Source organism: Platalea leucorodia, assembly GCF_965183815.1.
Source record: "Platalea leucorodia genome assembly, chromosome: 5".
NCBI classification, from domain to species: Eukaryota; Metazoa; Chordata; class Aves; order Pelecaniformes; family Threskiornithidae; genus Platalea; species Platalea leucorodia.
In genome coordinates this window covers 43,024,873-43,041,788 of record NC_138827.1, presented here as the reverse complement: position 1 = coordinate 43,041,788, position 16,916 = coordinate 43,024,873, and the positions used below count along the sequence as shown (strand labels likewise).

The following is a 16,916-nucleotide window of genomic DNA, read 5'->3' as shown; positions in this document are numbered from 1 at the left end:
TGCCACTTTACATTTATAAAAACATCCAGCACAATAGGCTTTTTGGTAGAGGTGGCCCACGGCAGATCACTGACTTGACTTCTTAGCTATCCAGGACCCAACTCTAGACTTACTAGTTCTGTCTGATTTGAGAGTGGCTGCTCTTCATCGGGACATCTTCCTCTCACTGCGGGCTTTCCATCATCAAATCCCTTGACAAGTCCTCTACTGATGGAAATTGGCCTAGATTCTCTAGAAAACTTGAGGCATTGTATATTACATTCCAAGCTGAACAGATGAATAGTCTAGTACAGCTTTGGGATGAGGAACCCCTTTTCTTATCCTTTTCCCATTATATACGTGTTAAAGATTTGTAATATTGCCATCTGGATTTCTCTATCTGCAAAAAAAGCTGAATGAAACTTGCCAGCCTCACAGAAGGATGTGGCTTCTGAAGTGTTCTTAAATGTTCTGAAGACAAAAAAATGCATTATAAAGTTAACTTTATTGTTGGAGCAATCTAAGACAACCAAGGAGTTCACAAATTGCTATGGGCTTGTCAGTGAGCGTTCTCAGCTGTACAGCTTTCCTGTTGCTCCTAATAGCATCAGCATTGACCTACAGCATACTGAGTGAAGACTGTGTTTCTCAAGAGGTGTAGTGTTTTCGAGCTTCTCCTTCCAATGTAGGAGATAAGTGAGTTGTGATCAATGAGAAGTGGAACATCTCAAAAGGCCTCCTGATCCAATGCCTGCTTATCTAGAAATGTAGATACAAAGACACTCTACAGTTATGCTGTTACTATTTTTTTCTGAAACTTAATTCTTTGCACATACTTTTGGGACTTTTTTGTTTGCTTGTTTTGCCATAGAGTACTGGGTAATATCTCTAGTTCGAATTAATTGATTTCTATCTGACAAATGTTAAAAACAGCATGAGGAAAAGACACCATCAAACAACATTAATTCTTAAAACAAATAACGTATACAATCAATAAAAATCAACACAGATAGTACTTCTTGCTTAGGTTCCTCTCAACTTTTCAGTGTGCTAGGCCCTTCAGCTGTGTTTTCTGCTGTCTGGCTGTTTTCTTTATTAGAGTCAATTACATACCTAGATCACATACACATAAGGCTCCATATATCAATCTAAAAATGTTAGAATTTAAAGTGCAAGACTAAGATACATTTTTATTCTAAACTGGAGGGCATACTGTCTGCTTTCAATAAAAGAACAGATGTCAATACTGCAACAAAGCCAGCCTCTAAATTTTGAGAAGCAAAAGTTTATTTGGTTAGTTGCCTTTACATACAAAGTTAAATAACGTATTAAAAAGGGAAGCATTTTTTCCATTTTGGGTACATCATGCTGCCTCAGCAGGCTGCACACACCCCTTAAAAAATAAGCAGGTTTTCTCTCTTGATTGAAAATGCACAGAACACTTAACAATATGCCAGGTTCCTATCTTAACAGACTGATGAAACATGGTAATGGTTTTCTGTGTTGGAAAGCATGTTTTTAGTCAGATGACAGACAGCTACAAACAACAGTCTAAATTATTTTAATGAAATTATGAAATATGGAAGAGCAGACGAAAATGTCCAATAGATTCACATAACAAAAATTGAGGACAAGTTTGTTTCTGTATGAGTTCCTTTGTCTTCTCAGTTTTGCATAAAATGTATCAGGCAATATGTCCAAACTTGAAGTGTAATGATCATAAAAATCACCATGGTAGCTGGGGTGGTGAGCGTGGGGAGCCATGCATTAATTTAAAATTATTGTTATTGAGATCTTTTCTGTCAGTTAAAATTTACCAGACACTCCAACAACTCAAACGTAGGAAGGTAAGATAAATAATAATTAGCAGTCTTTCTCTGTAGAAGCACCATCTGTGCCATGCCAGCAATCACAGCCTGTTAGAAAGAGCAGTTCATTTAGCTGCTTTGCACTTGGTGCAGCATTGGCACTGTTTGATAATGAATGCACCCCCTTTGTTTAGCAATCATGATTCATTGTATTTGTAATTTAGCGATCACAGTGCTTTTAGGCCTGCAGCTGCATTTCTAGATTATGCAGAGACCATATTTCTCAAATACAAACTACCACACTCAACCCTTTTCAGTTTCTTAGGTAGGGTAGATTATCATCCATAAGGGAACTTCAGTAAAAGGAATTTTCAAGCAGTAAAGACAATGGGCATGTAAATTAATTCATGTAAGGAAAAAAACGTCCTGTTTGTAAAATGTTCCTGAGTTTGTTTATATACCTGCTGATCATTTTTCTCGTTATCGCTGCAAACTGTGATCCACCCAACCAATTACAACCTACACAAAGGCATATATGCATCAGAGATTGTTACTGGAACAGCAGTGATTTAAATTATTCTTCCTGTTTTAAATTACTCTTCCTGGACCACATTGCCCAGGGCTTTTTAGCTTCTCTGTATTTTGAAGAGGTAAAACAAAGTCGTTTACCACTTACAGCTCTTAAAAATACCAAAGAGAACAACCTGTTGATACTCACAACAAATGACCAAAGTCCACTGTGGGTAATTTAATTCATTCTGCATTACCTTTGATGGAAAGCCTGAACTATCTCTGTTGGCCAAAAGGTTCATACAGTACTGCAGATGTTCAGTTCCACCCTGGAGGAATGAATGATCTTAATATACTTCTATGTAAATAGTTATAAAATGAATGTAAATTTCCAGGAATTAAATTAAAACTGGTGGAGTTGCTCAAGGTATGTGCCAATAGTAGTGGATGGTGAAATACATCAGGCTATAAAAAGTTTGGGCTAAATTCAGCTCTAGTATAAAAAAATGCTACTAGGTCAACCTCTGGTCTAAAGCCCTGAGCTCACAAAGAATACAGGTAGATGCTTGACTGGAAGAACAGTTCTTGTCTGTAAAATTAAGAATGTGTTTTAGTGCTTTACTTTTAGGGGCCTGCAATTTTTTTGTCTATTGTTATGAAGTAAAAAGCAGTAAATAAATGGAAGTGATTGAATTGTTCTTGTTGCTGGTCCTTAGAACATTTTTTTTAATTTCTACATAACAAACTGCTTGTTGCATTAATGAACAGATGAGTCTTAGGGAGTAAGTTTAATAGATTCAGTAAATCACCTTGTATTTGATCATAGTAACTTTTCTTCCCTTTTGCTTTAAGCTGCTTACTTATTGGCAAGAAACAGCTACTTGTAATAAAGACATTTCCCAGGCTAAAAATTAACCTTGTAGGAAAACATTTCGTCCATTATCTTTAGTGCCTCTTTTCTAAACTAAGTGTATATATAAAAGAACCATTTTCAAAGAGTACATTAGATTATAGATACTGCTTCTGTTTATAACTGAAACTATGAATATTAATTCCTGGACCTGAAAATCAGCTCGTGATGTTTTGGAGGAGAAAAATTTCTTTTTATTTTTCACTGAAACCATAATAAAATGAAAGATGGGTGACATCAGCAACAGGTAGTCACAGTGCTGCCAGATGACTGCGACTCCTGTTTTGTGGCCTTCACCTGAACGTTATCCCATCTCTACATCCTCCTGCAGTACTGTCTTCGTAGTGAAACAGAGCTTTTGTAGAGCAATAGCAGGAAACCCGATACCAAGAGCTATTTGTAGTCAGTGTCTTTGTTTCATTCCTTACAACTTCTAGTCACGTCATTTTTTTTTTTTTCCCTTTCATATTTACTGGGTAATATTAATGCATGTATCGATTTTTGGTTGTCCAAATGTAATCAAAAGGCTTACTAAGCCCATCCCTGAGTTACAGAATAAAGAAGTATATGCCATCCCGTGCACTGCAGAATGACAGGCCCTTTTGAAATCAGTGGTTAAGCTACAGTGAACAGATAGAAGCCAATGCAAAGCAAGTTTAAAACTGTTATTGTATATGTAAATTAGTATTGTTCTTTTCCTTTTATATCCTGTTTTGATATTTTCCAAGCTATTTATTTGTTTTTAACCTCATCATATCAGAGATGTTAGGTGATATATGTTCTTCCGGATATTCTAAAATCCCAGAAAATTTTACAAAAGAAAAAGAGCTGATATGACAGATTGGGATTTTTATCCTGTGAATAAAATGTCAAGAAAGAAATTTAATGTTCTTTTGTTAGCATTTACTACTTATTAATACAGTGGAAATTCCACTCTCAGAGTTTTTTCACTGGTAATATTTTAGAAAACTGAGATTATGAGCTCAGTCTCCATCTTTTACAGGGACCTCCTGGAGCAACTGGTGCTGAAGGCAGACAAGGTGAAAAAGGTGCAAAGGTAATGCGTTCAAGATTTTTTTTCAGCAGCATGGAAATGTAAACTATATATAGTATATATGAAAAGTAAATTGCTTATCACACACTGAGTGTGAAACTTATCGAAGTAATAATAGGTAAACTGTAAAATCCAAATTAAGACCCAGAATTAGTAGCAATACATGGTGGACTTTCACCAGTGCAGGCCCAGCCGAGTTCACGCCTGTGGAAAAGCAAGATGAGCATGCTTTGCTGGCACCACATCTTTATGTGAAGCTATCAAAATTTTGTTCAGAAAACCATCCTGTGCAGAACACTGTTTTAGAATAGCTTTTTAAAAATGGAGCGAGGAAACTTTGCTTTCACTTTGCAGCTTGTATATCCCTACAGTGCCCAGCTTAGTCAGCTCTTCCTCTCTGACCTGTTGCATATGTTCTTTCTAGGGTGAACCTGGTGCAGAAGGGGCTCCTGGAAAAACAGGTCCAGTTGGTCCACAGGGACCTGCAGGAAAACCTGGCCCAGAGGGTCTCCGGGGCATTCCTGGCCCTGTGGTAAGTAAGCAGAGCATATAATAATATTTTAAATGTTGCATTTCTTGTATATCCTCTGATAAAGCAAACTTTTATGTTTTTTCTAGGGAGAACAAGGTCTACCTGGAGCTCCAGGTCAGGATGGCCCTCCGGGGCCTCTGGTGAGTACCCTTCCTTTCAGTGCCAAAACAGAAAAAGCACCCTTTAAAATATACCATTAATGTGTCTGTGCATTTACAGAAAAATGAATGTATGAGTCAGTTCTTAGCACAAAGTCACTATTTTTCTGTGCTGGTAAAATCTGATGCACGAGTGCCTTCATTTTACTGCTCTACTTTAGTAGGCAGCTGTGCTGAACACTGCTGAGTTATACCAGGTAAAAAGTGGAATAAGGCAGTGTAAAATCGAATTCTTTAAATCCCCTGAATAGAATTAAAAATAAAAATAAAATTAATGAAGCTTACAATCAAAAAATCTACTTCTGTCCCCACACCAGAAAAGCTTAATACCTTAAATCATTTTGTTTCCTTAGCAGTGGTAAATTTTGTACATCCATTGACTTTAATGTCTGCTAGTTTAGGAAAACATTATTCATAGGGTAAAAGTTTAGAGCATATCTATTTCTTAGAGGAAGAAAAAATTAAATCAGATGTAGGGCCAAAAGGGGAGTTCTACCAAAGAAGAAAACATGCTAGTTTTATTAAAATGAAGAGTATCATCATGTCTGTTGTTCATTGTGGCAGTCCCAGGAAATATAATCCATGACCAAAGTGTTTAAAAGGGTCTGAATGAACCAAGCTCCCAGTTTCTAGGGCATCTAGGGCACACCACAGTTCTGCTCTGTGTAAATAATATGATTAAAGCAAGGGAAGCTTATAGATGACATATTATCAAATTATATAATTGCTTCTATTTACACTTGCTATTTTAGTGCATTTTTTCTAACAAGCTGAAAAAACAACACTGTGAGCACAAATTGCACAGTATTGGTTTTCTTATTCAGCATTATGTGCAGAAATTCAAATCTAAACTATATGGCCAGCAGGTTAATTCTTCACAGGTCAAGCAAAGGTGATCCAATTTAGTGGAAAGTTCTCATACCCCGTGCTCTCCAAACTGACTGAAGTAGAGTTCACCTCTATTATCACAGTGGAGCAACACATTGGGAATAAAAAGCTTTGAAACAAAACATGGACCGTTATAGTTTGGTGGAAAAAAATAAAAAAGTGTTACACTATCAAGGCATTTTACAGTTTGCAAGCAGTGTTACCACATCCTAAGTAAAATCCACTCTTATTTTGGCCAGAAGATTAACTATGCCAACATATACAATCAGATTACTTTAGGAGAATAGGGCAATAAGGAGCTACCCTCTACTTCAGAAATTATGTGGTTCTTAAAGGGGAAAAGGAAGGCTTTGAGTAGTAAGCATGAAGGAAATCCTCTGTTCATTTTCCTATATGGATTTAGAGGATACAAAGGATACAGGTCCTTGGGTAGCCTTAATACTGAAAGTTTTTGCCCTTAAGCTATATACGTGAACTCAAAATCTTTCCAAAGAGCATTCCTGCCTCCCCAGTGAGAACTCAGGGTCTGAACATCAGGTATAAAATTTCCATATCAGAATTTTCCAGTATATAAAAATGAAAGTGGAAAAATTGGGGAATTTAAACTGAAATGCTGCATAAATTAAGACTTTTACCCTAAACCAATCTTTCACGTTCATGTGCATATGTGAACACAGCAATTGCCTTTTCTTTCATTGACTGAAACACTTTCATGGGTGAAAGTATCTGGGTAACTATTTGCATTTCCAAAAATGTTCCAAACGTGCAGCCTCTTAACCTATAAGCAAAGAGTTTCAGAACATATATTTTTATGCTCCATACACTAGAAAGATTTTTTTTTTTTTTTTTTCCAATGAACAGTGATCTGGTGCATAGGTGTATCTATCGTTCACTTCTGTGTATATAATAATAGAAGGTATTACAATGGCACATACATATAATTTCATTTTTCTCTGTCCCTTAGAAAACAACAATGAGCAAATAATATGCTGAGGAAACCTTACACTAGAGTTCTTTGCTGCCCTTCATTTTAACATGCTAATTTTGTCTAAAGTCTCATGGATAACATATTGCTTCTAAGTCAGAGGTTGGGAACAATGAATGAGAAGCTGTAAGGAATAGGGCTCCCCTGTGCTAAGCCCATAATAAAAACCTCTTCTCTCCAAAGAGTTTATGATGGGACCACCACCATAGTTTTTAAATGATGTGCCCAATTTACAAATAAAATGCATAATGGACAAATCAGGGAACTGAAAACTGATCTTAGTTACAATTCTCTGCCAAAATCTAAAAGCCATAATAATTCAGCAATAATAAGCATCCCTTTCCCACATGGCAGTCACCAGGAGCCTCCAAATACATCATCCAAAGATCTCTCTTCCAACATTTGAGAACTTAAATATTCAATTCAAATCTGAAGCTGAGTGTGTTAATGAACTATATACTCCCAAATGCACAGGCTTCCTGTCAGCTCAACAAGAACTTGTTTTAGATGCATTGCTGCAACTTAAATTTTATTTTGGATTTTAAGAAAGTAAAGTTTATATGTAAAAGTTGCTGAGGTTAGGTCTCCCTCCTTCCCCTCCCTCCCTGCACAGTAGATTGCTATCAGAAGAATACGAAAGCAGATTTGCAGTAAAGCACAACACGCTGCAGGTGAAAATGTCTGATTCTGTATTCTGAAAGCTTAAAAATTCCACTTTTCATTCATGAATTATGTATTTGCCTAGGCTTTTGCATCTAATGATATCCTGAAGTAGAGATGGAAAGGGTACGCACAGAATAATATTTTGTACATGAAGTGTTATGGCACTTTTGAATCTGTGCCAGGTTGAAAAGGTCACTTATTACTGCTATCCATATCATAACTTCACAGATGTCCGCTGCCAGCAGGAGACTAGTAGTGATGAGATACTGACTTAGTCTAGCAGCTCTACGCCTAATGCATACATGTTCAGTGCGAGATTAATAGCCTCTGAGAAATGAATGTCTTTTCTGTGCTTGCATATGCACTGCATGGACTGAATTCTTCACCTCATTCTGTACAAGTTACACAAAACCAACACTGCCATTCTTATGAACCTCAGAAGGTTTCTCAAATCCCTCAAAATTCTTCTAAAATTATAAATAAGGATTAAAATAATTTTTAAAAAGGCTGGACAAAAAAAAAAAAAAAAACCAAACAAGGAAATTTTAACAAGCTTCATATATAATGGTGCAGAAGATTATAAATACAGCTGTATTTTTGACTATTGGTAAAACAGTATCTTTAATAGATTGCTCTTATGACCCCAGTAAAGATAAAAAAAGCACTGGCAAGGAAAAGAAGCTTGTGTCAAGTTATAACAAGATTATTCAGTGTTTTTTGCAAGACCTATCCCTGTGAATGTGTTTATCCTTCGCAGTAGTTTCCCAGGTAGCAAGACTGCAATTGGAGTTTTCCAACAGATTCTCTAAGCATCAGCTTACATTGGAACCACCTGAAAGAAATTAATGTTTTGGGTTGTCCACTCCCCACACCCACCCCAAAAATATGGAAGGGCTTGTAAAATGGTTCTGTTGACCCTACGTTGGTTGTTCACAGCTTCATCTCCTGCCCCAGCATATTTCTGTTTACACAAATCTACCTGCATAGGGTAATCTTTAGGGACAACCGCAAATAAAACTTAGAATAAAGAGCATTTCTTACTCAGTTTCATAAAGGAACATGTCTTTACTGTGCTGCAGAAAGGATGGCTTGTAAATACAAATTAAAAATAGTAAACTGCTTATATGATGTGAACCACGTAAGTACCTAAAAACGTATCAGTTTAACACCTCTGTAAGGTATTATCCCTATCCAACAAATGAGGAGTGGAGGTCCAAAGAGACTAAGGCAGTTCCTAAAAGCATTTAGGATTGCCCAGACTAGTAATGCAAAACTTAAGTAATTTGTGTAACTAATCACATTTGCAAAAGTGACAAAGGACCATAAGCTTGTACATGTTAGTGGAGCTAGCACACCTAGATCACATTAAATAAGACTGCAATGTTGAGTAGAAAAGACTTGAATATTTAGACAATATAGACTTAAATGCATTATTCATGGTCATACAGGAATTTCAGGTGGCAAGTCAAGGAAATCATAATCCCAAGACAACACCCCGAGTGCTGAAACAAAATATGATGTAGTTCTCCAACAAAACAATATCGAGGAGCAGTTATAAGAAACCTGATTTATATTCTGCAAAAATCTTACTGAGCTGCAGTAAACTGGGAGAAAACAAATTAAGAAGATACTTTCCACTGTCTTATGAAAGAAAGGGCTAAAATAAGCAACTAAAATAAGGTACAGCAATTAAGGTGGAAATAATAATTGAAAGTATGTAATGTAACCACAAGCAAAATTAGGCTAATTAACAAAAAATTATTTGAATATTTTTTTAAATATCACTTGCTTCACTGGATGCTTTCAGTACTCTTTAAGAATTCAGTTGACCCTCTGCCTCATAGATTTCTAATCATACAATCCTTTATAGATTTCTAATTATAAAGTAATTTAAATGCTACAGTAGCATCATTATGCCTTTTTAAACATACATTCCAACTTTGTCTTGGGCCCTAAATCACATGCCATCAATCACAACCATCAACCACTGAATGACTCTGTGCTTTGACTTACACTGCCTTTAATAATATTTCAAGAAAAAATGATCTGTGCAGTATGTTAAAAATTATTTTAACATTACTTCCTTTGATTTATTTAGGGCCCACCTGGCTTGCCTGGCCTGAAAGGAGACCCAGGTTCCAAAGGAGAGAAGGTATACTTTATTCATTGTTGGTGCCTTTGTAATTTTGATGCAGTCTAAAAGTCTGTATAAAATTAGCAAAAAGAAACACTAGGGTTTTTGTATCAGAAAGCAAGACAACTTAACTGTGTCTATCAATCAGCTTCCCATAGCCTTAATAGTAACCGTGAAGTTTTAAGCCACATCTGATATCCTGGAGATACATAGAAAGAAAAAGATTACTGCCTGTGTGGTAATCTATTTTGACCACGTGATTCTTCCTTGCAATGAAAAACACAAAGACATTGACATAAAGAGAACTGTTGGTTTTACAAAAAAAAAAAAAAAAAAAAAAAAAGTAGAAATAAAATGTACTTGAGATATTAATTTTAAACCAACAAAATGTAAACATTTAACAGCTATAATACTTTCTTATGAAATAATGGATTGAGACATCCAGGATAGCATTTTCTAATGGAGTCCCAACAATTTCTTGATTGCTTGTGTATCAGAGAAAAACTGTATAGAGAAAGGGATATGAATATGATTATATCTTCTGAATTTCAGTTTTTGTTTATGTGCTTGGATCAGCTCTTTATACAGCTATATTACATGTGTTAAAAAATGTGCAACTTCATAATAGGCTTATAGCATCTAAATGTGAAATTTGGTATGAAATTTGTACCCACAGGGATTGTTATTTCTGTATCAGTTTCAGTAAGGACTATGTTGCACTTCGATCTCTTTCACTGAATACGTGGTCACAGCTTGCAAATAATCTCCAAGTCTAAAGGCCAACTAACAACAATGAATATGCTTTCAGAATAATTTGTTGTCAGGTTAATTGTCTAGCAAGAGTGGTGACATTTGAAAGCTCTAATTTGTGTGTTTGCAAAGCACATTTACTTTCTATATATTGAGTTTTAACTATATTTTCTTCTGTCTTGTTTAGGGACATCCTGGTTTGATTGGCCTGATTGGACCTCCAGGAGAACAGGGTGAAAAGGGTGATAGGGGTCTTCCTGGCCCACAGGGATCTCCTGGAGCCAAGGGTGACGCAGTGAGTAAAACATACTTGTGTTTTCATTCAAGTTCCGTGCAAGCGAAGAGTACATATTCCAGTCTTTCTTTCGAGAGACATAAAGTTGCTATAAAGATGTTAACACCCAGAGCCTCCTGCTAGAGGTTAAAACTTCCCTAGCCATTGTACAAACACAGTGAAGTTAAAACAGTTTAAAATGAGATCATGGTTTCAGAAGATGAAGGAAGCACATACACCTAAGTTAGGGATGAGATAAAACTAGCAGCATCAATCTCATCATGTTTATTAATTGCGCTACCCAAAGTAGCTTCCTTTGTCCTAGCCATGTTTTAAGGCACTATGTAAAAAGTGAGGCTTCCAAGCCAATCTGAAGAGGAACACAGTCGTGACTGTAAGTACTGCAGCGTAAGAACAACTACAAGCAACTCAAAATGTCAGATAATATTTTAAACTTACAAACAATTCTGGACCCTAGCAAATGGCCTAAATCAAAACTCGTCAGGGTTGGACACTTAGTAAGCCTACCTTTTTCATAGATAGGCATTTTTTAATCCAGTCCAGCATGTAGAATGCTTTAGTTCTGTACTTATTCTCTTATTCTTTTCTTAGGGAATTTCCGGTCCCGCTGGTCCACTTGGACCCCCTGGTCCTCCTGGTTTACCTGTAAGTAACGTCATCCTGTCCTCCTGTTCAAAACACTCCCATGTTGTGTGGAATATACTCCAACTATAGTTATATGTTCTTGCCCATAGGGTCCCCAAGGTCCAAAAGGTTCCAAAGGATCCAGTGTGAGTAATTCCTCTCCATATTTTTTGTTCTTTTACTTAACTTTTAACATTGTGTAGTATGGTCAACACTGCATTTCTTTCATTGCTTTATAGGGTCCTGCTGGTCAAAAGGGTGACAGTGGGTTACCTGGTCCCCCTGGTCCTCCAGTAAGTAAGAACGCTTATTTGACATGCATGCACATTACACTGGCAGGATGACCCTGTTTTGACAACGGTAGAAAACACCATTTGTGAACTTGCAGATCAGGAAAACATTAATGATTGTTTGAAAATTCATTTTTCAGGAAACACAGATCCACCAGACACAGAAATACATTGTCTGCACTGAAAAAGCCATTAGAAACTTAAAAAAAAAACCAAACAAACAAAAAAAAAAAAAACCCACAAAAACTCCCACAAAAAAAAAAAACCAGAAACACTCGCAATAATTATTTAATGTGTTATATTGAAGCACAGGAAATGGAATGAGTTTTCTTTCCCGCTGTTAATACTGTTCTACTATTTCTTTTTCATATCATAATAATCTAAAATGAAACCAGTCCAAATCAGAATGTAGTGCTTCAATTTCTTGAAATGAAATATTGCTTTATAGACCCCAAGTGGAATTTTAAAGTTTTATCATAGGAAACATCCACAGTTTTCATTTGTCATAGGCTATGCCTGTGCTTGAGGGAATTGCCAGGGATAAAGAGACAATCACAAGTCAGTCCTGCACACTTGGCTTATGTGAGGGCAGCACACTCTTCCCCAAAGAGCAATGTAGAGGGAAGAGTTTAAAGCACAACAATGGTTTGGCCTTCTACAGCTGTCTTTTTCTGCAAGTAAATCAAAGCACGCAGGCATAAATCTGAAGGAAATAAGTGAGATAAAGAAATAAAGAATTTGAAGAAACCCTATTCAAAGCATCTCCAAGCCACATTCTGTGGTCTTCCTCTGTGTATTTATGCAGCTGAAAAATAAACAGAAAAGGTAACCAGATATATGTTGTTTTCCACTCAGGGTCCTCCAGGCGAGGTAATCCAGCCGCTGCCAATCCAGTCACCCAAAAAGACGAGAAGATCTCCTGATTACATGTTATCTGATGCTGGTGATAATATTCTGGATTATTCCGATGGCATGGAAGAGATCTTTGGTTCACTGAATTCACTGAAGCAAGACATTGAGCATATGAAGTATCCAATGGGCACTCAGAATAACCCAGCCCGAACTTGCAAAGACTTGCAACTCTGCCACCCAGACTTCCCAGATGGTACGTTAATATTGCATGACAGAGGCAAACGAGGCTGAAGTTATGATCTGCTAAGATACTTTGGCAGAATAATTAATTATTGGTAGATGGTTAATATAGCTGCTCAATAAATACAATCTCATGAAATCCATTTTTGCAGGTATAAAAGTTTATAAAATGTAAGTAAGAGATGTTGTCTTGGTAAAAGCCAAAATTCTTTAAATACATAACCTGATCTGGTTTTAGATTTAAAACTTTTAGAAGTGCTAAATAAAAAACAGTTATTGTTTTGAAAGGAGGGCCTTGCATTTCCAGAACTATCCAAACAGGAGAGGGATGAAAGGTTGATGCTATTTAGATCAATGGAAAGTAAAATCACAAATGTCAGCATGCTGGGATAGCTAATAGCTTCTTTTAAAAGAAACAAGAATGATTTTAGTAGCTGTATACTTTAACTTAGCATAATAATAAAAAATAGCATTGCTATTATATGAATTTATTATTGATTATGACTCTTAAAAAGTTACTGTTCTTTACCCTGAGAAACAATAATTTGTTCTACTGCATGACCACTGTTTGTTCTATATCGTTCAGCAAACACACATACAAGTTTCTCTGATACTGTTTAATACTACTAAGGACTAGCTTAATAAAATGCAGAGTAGTATGAACAAGACACTGTTCTGAAGAACTGTCTTGATTTAATTGTTCTTTGTTGTTTTCTTCTTTTTTTCTAACTGAGTTTACCCCTCTGGAAAGGTTTAAATGAAAGCCAATCTTCACAGAGTTTTCATCCTTTCATATTTTTTTCAATTGCAATGGATTTTTTTTCCAGTTCAAAGCAATATTTTTCTGGTTTTAAATGGGAGGAAAAATAGATTTTGACAGTTAGTAATTTTTTATTGCTTTCACTCTAGATAGATAAAAACAGATGGTTGCCTTGAGGAGTAGTTAAGCAGTGTATGGGCTATATGAAAAGTACATATTTTACAATTCAGTACCTCCATAATAATGAATGTGTTTTATAGAACACATTCACCTTCTTCATTTACTAGTATTTGCTTATTATTTGGAGCTTTCTTCATATCAAAGTAATCTTATATTGGTTCAAATAAAAGTAAATGCATTCATTAAAATACAGAATTCTCCAGGTACAAGACTTACAGGTAGGAAAGACTCGTTTTCAATAAATACAGCCTGAATCAATAGAATTTTAAAATACCATAAATGCTTTGTCTGTGCCCTGTATTCAGAAGACAGAACTGGTGAAAAGATTTGTCATGCCTCTTTGAAACCTCCACTATTTGCTTGAAACTGGATTAGAACAGTAGTGTCAGAAAATCATTTGCTGTCCTGCTGTGAAACTAGCTGGAGTTAAGGACCCACATCACAGAAATCATCATTATAATTAGAATGGTAGATTTTAAAAAGCACTGATATTTAATGGACGTTGGCTTGACTGCGGCTCTCTTTCATGCCCAGGCTCCATTCACCCTAGCATTGCAGGACCTGAATTCTCAATCATGCCAGTCTGGCAGGACTGCTGAAACTACGGGAAGCCTCATGCAAGTTTTAACTATCTTTCCCACTGTGTCACCTAGCCAAGCATTAGTTAAGGTGTTTTTATCAAGTAAAGCAGCCTGAAGTTTCACTAGTGTTGCAGCTTCAGAACCCAGTAGTAAAAAACATCTTTGCTTGAGGTATATCTCTCTCAATAGAAGCTTTAGGTACTTGTGTACTTGTACGACAACCTCACCAAGCCCTGTGCGACCACCTTTTTATGTAGATAGGTATGCAAATGACTCCAGATTTTGCTCTCTGACCTAAGCCATAGCGCATTTCTGCCTAAGGCTGCCTCCGCTCTTCTTTTGAGAGTGCTGTCACCACAGGCACAGATTATCCTTCTAGCTGAAATACTGAAATGGCCAAACTGTCGAGACCTGCAATGTGTGTTTCACACGTAATGTCCTTCCTCCTCTAGACTGAGGTCTCTGCAGTTCCTCCAAAACCTCAGCAGTATCCTGCAATAGAGTCATGGTTTGAAGTAAAATTAGACAAAAACAAAAGGACGCAGATAAAAATAGACTTTGATCCTGGTGTTATCTTTCATAAACAACAACAGCAGCAACAAATCACAAGGCAGGAAAAGAAAGGGTTGCTTTCTCATCATTCAGATAAAATAACTTTGCTACAAACTTTGGAGGACTATTAGGTAGCAGTAAAACCTGGATTTTCCAAATACCATTTCTATGTAAGGCAAATATTTTCTCATTTGTTTTAGGGGAATATTGGATTGATCCTAACCAGGGCTGTTCTGGAGACTCCTTCAAAGTATACTGCAATTTCACAGCAGGTGGGGAAACTTGCATCTACCCAGATAAGAAATCTGAAGGAGTAAGTATCAATCTGTGTTTTCAGTTGGCTGTTGACAGATCCTACGATGCTGTCGCAATGTTGAACAAAACAGGATAATTACACTGTCACATTTTCATATATCTGCCTTTCTGATACATTGAAATTTGCATAAATCTGAATGAAGTGGTAAAATGGTACATAGAGTTAACAAGCAGCATTTTCACTTTCTTGCTTCAATAGGGAATCTATGCACCTGCTTGCTAACCTTTTACTGCATTTCAGAATGCAACATAGCTGTGCAGCCAGTTAAAGTGAATAATCTACCGTTTGACACCTAAAAGCTAAACTCTTACTGTGTTTCTCTTGTGGGTTCATTTATATCGATTCATTTATACCTATGCAAAGTAGATGTAAAACACTAGGTATAAACGGTGTCCTCACTCATTGTTATAAATTACCTCTGATGGAGCATATGTAGAGGAAGGCTTTCTAAAAGCTTGCCTAAATGAGAGAGATCTATCAGCATCAACACCAGTGAAAACTCTAATTTAGACACTCTTCACAGGAACAATTTATACCAGCAGTTTACCTGAATCTTAACAGATGACAACAGTCTCCCTTAAATAGTACTAGCTCTCTTTCTTTATAAGCTATCACCTTGGATTCCATTTAAAGCCACTAATTTGAAGGCATTCTAGACAAGGAAAACATCCTATTTTAGAGCTTTAAAGAGGCTGAGATCTCAGAAGGAAGAACCATTCTTTACTATCTGACGTGAAATTTGTCCCAGGTAATGCAAAACCTTCATATCTGTTAACGTATGTCTTAAATACTCCTATCTCTGCTGTTTTACCACACAGGTCAGAATTTCATCATGGCCAAAGGAGAATCCAGGATCTTGGTTTAGTGAATTTAAGCGAGGCAAACTTGTAAGTTGTCGCTGCAACATAACAGTTATTCACAAATCAAGTACATGTTATCAGTGATCAACAGATCCCAAGGAATTTTATAAATATTTAGCTAATGAAAAGACTTTTCAGCCCCAGCCTTTTTGCCCTAAATATCAGAGCAGCTATAGGGCCTCTTGGCACTCGACAGCAGGAGCCCGCTCTGTATTGTCCCACAATGATCCCAGTGGTCGCCTGCACAGCTGATGGTGAGGGTCTGGCTTCTGGCAGACCACACATCACCACTGAACCTTAGTAAAGCAGCTGGAGCACAGATCCCCTGCCCCTTTCCAGGTAACTGGAAATATACTGAGTATGCAAAGATGAGACTGCAGGCTGACATAACTTTATAATTAACTAAAAACAGATTCCCAAAGAGATTCTGCTTTTTTACACTACATGGTAGGAGTAATTCTCTGTCTTTCCCATTAGAATGAAGCTAAAATATGTAGCTCTTCATCCTAAATATATTGCTACAACACGAGAATCTGTTTACTGAGTCATAGCTTTATTGAACTTTAAAACTCCATAAAATGTTTTATGTTGGTTGATTTTCTTATTAAGGACAGTTATGTAGTTCTTTTGTCATTCTGTAATTTTGTTTTGCATTTTAACAAAGGAAATAGATAAATATTCATGTAACTTCTTCTATTTTCCAGCTTTCCTATTTGGATGTTGAAGGCAATTCCATTAATATGGTCCAAATGACGTTCCTTAAACTATTGAGTGCCTCTGCCAGACAAAATTTCACTTACAACTGTCATCAGTCCGTAGCTTGGCATGATGCATCATCTGACAGCTATGACAAAGCACTAAGGTTCTTAGGATCGAATGATGAAGAAATGTCTTATGACAACAATCCTTACATCAAAGCTCTTCACGACGGCTGTGCAGTAAGTAGAGGTTCAGAAGAGTCTTTATGAAACCAGCCTGTCGATTAAAGTAGAAAT

The 16,916-nt window shown here is 36.6% G+C and overlaps 1 protein-coding gene across 3 annotated transcripts in view; it reads left to right on the top strand.

Annotated features, from left to right (window-relative positions):
* The window catches only part of COL11A1 (collagen type XI alpha 1 chain), a gene marked incomplete at both ends in the record, with an annotated part of 161,159 nt that overhangs the window by 142,575 nt on the left and 1,668 nt on the right, over positions 1-16,916 (top strand). For all 3 annotated transcript variants that reach the window (XM_082312409.1, XM_082312410.1, XM_082312408.1), the window contains 12 exons: positions 4,211-4,264; positions 4,686-4,793; positions 4,880-4,933; positions 9,586-9,639; positions 10,559-10,666; positions 11,258-11,311; positions 11,401-11,436; positions 11,530-11,583; positions 12,436-12,685; positions 14,946-15,058; positions 15,880-15,948; positions 16,626-16,859. In XM_082312409.1, the coding sequence (XP_082168535.1) occupies positions 4,211-4,264; positions 4,686-4,793; positions 4,880-4,933; positions 9,586-9,639; positions 10,559-10,666; positions 11,258-11,311; positions 11,401-11,436; positions 11,530-11,583; positions 12,436-12,685; positions 14,946-15,058; positions 15,880-15,948; positions 16,626-16,859 (1,188 nt within the window). The remainder of the gene's footprint in view (positions 1-4,210; positions 4,265-4,685; positions 4,794-4,879; positions 4,934-9,585; positions 9,640-10,558; positions 10,667-11,257; positions 11,312-11,400; positions 11,437-11,529; positions 11,584-12,435; positions 12,686-14,945; positions 15,059-15,879; positions 15,949-16,625; positions 16,860-16,916) is intronic.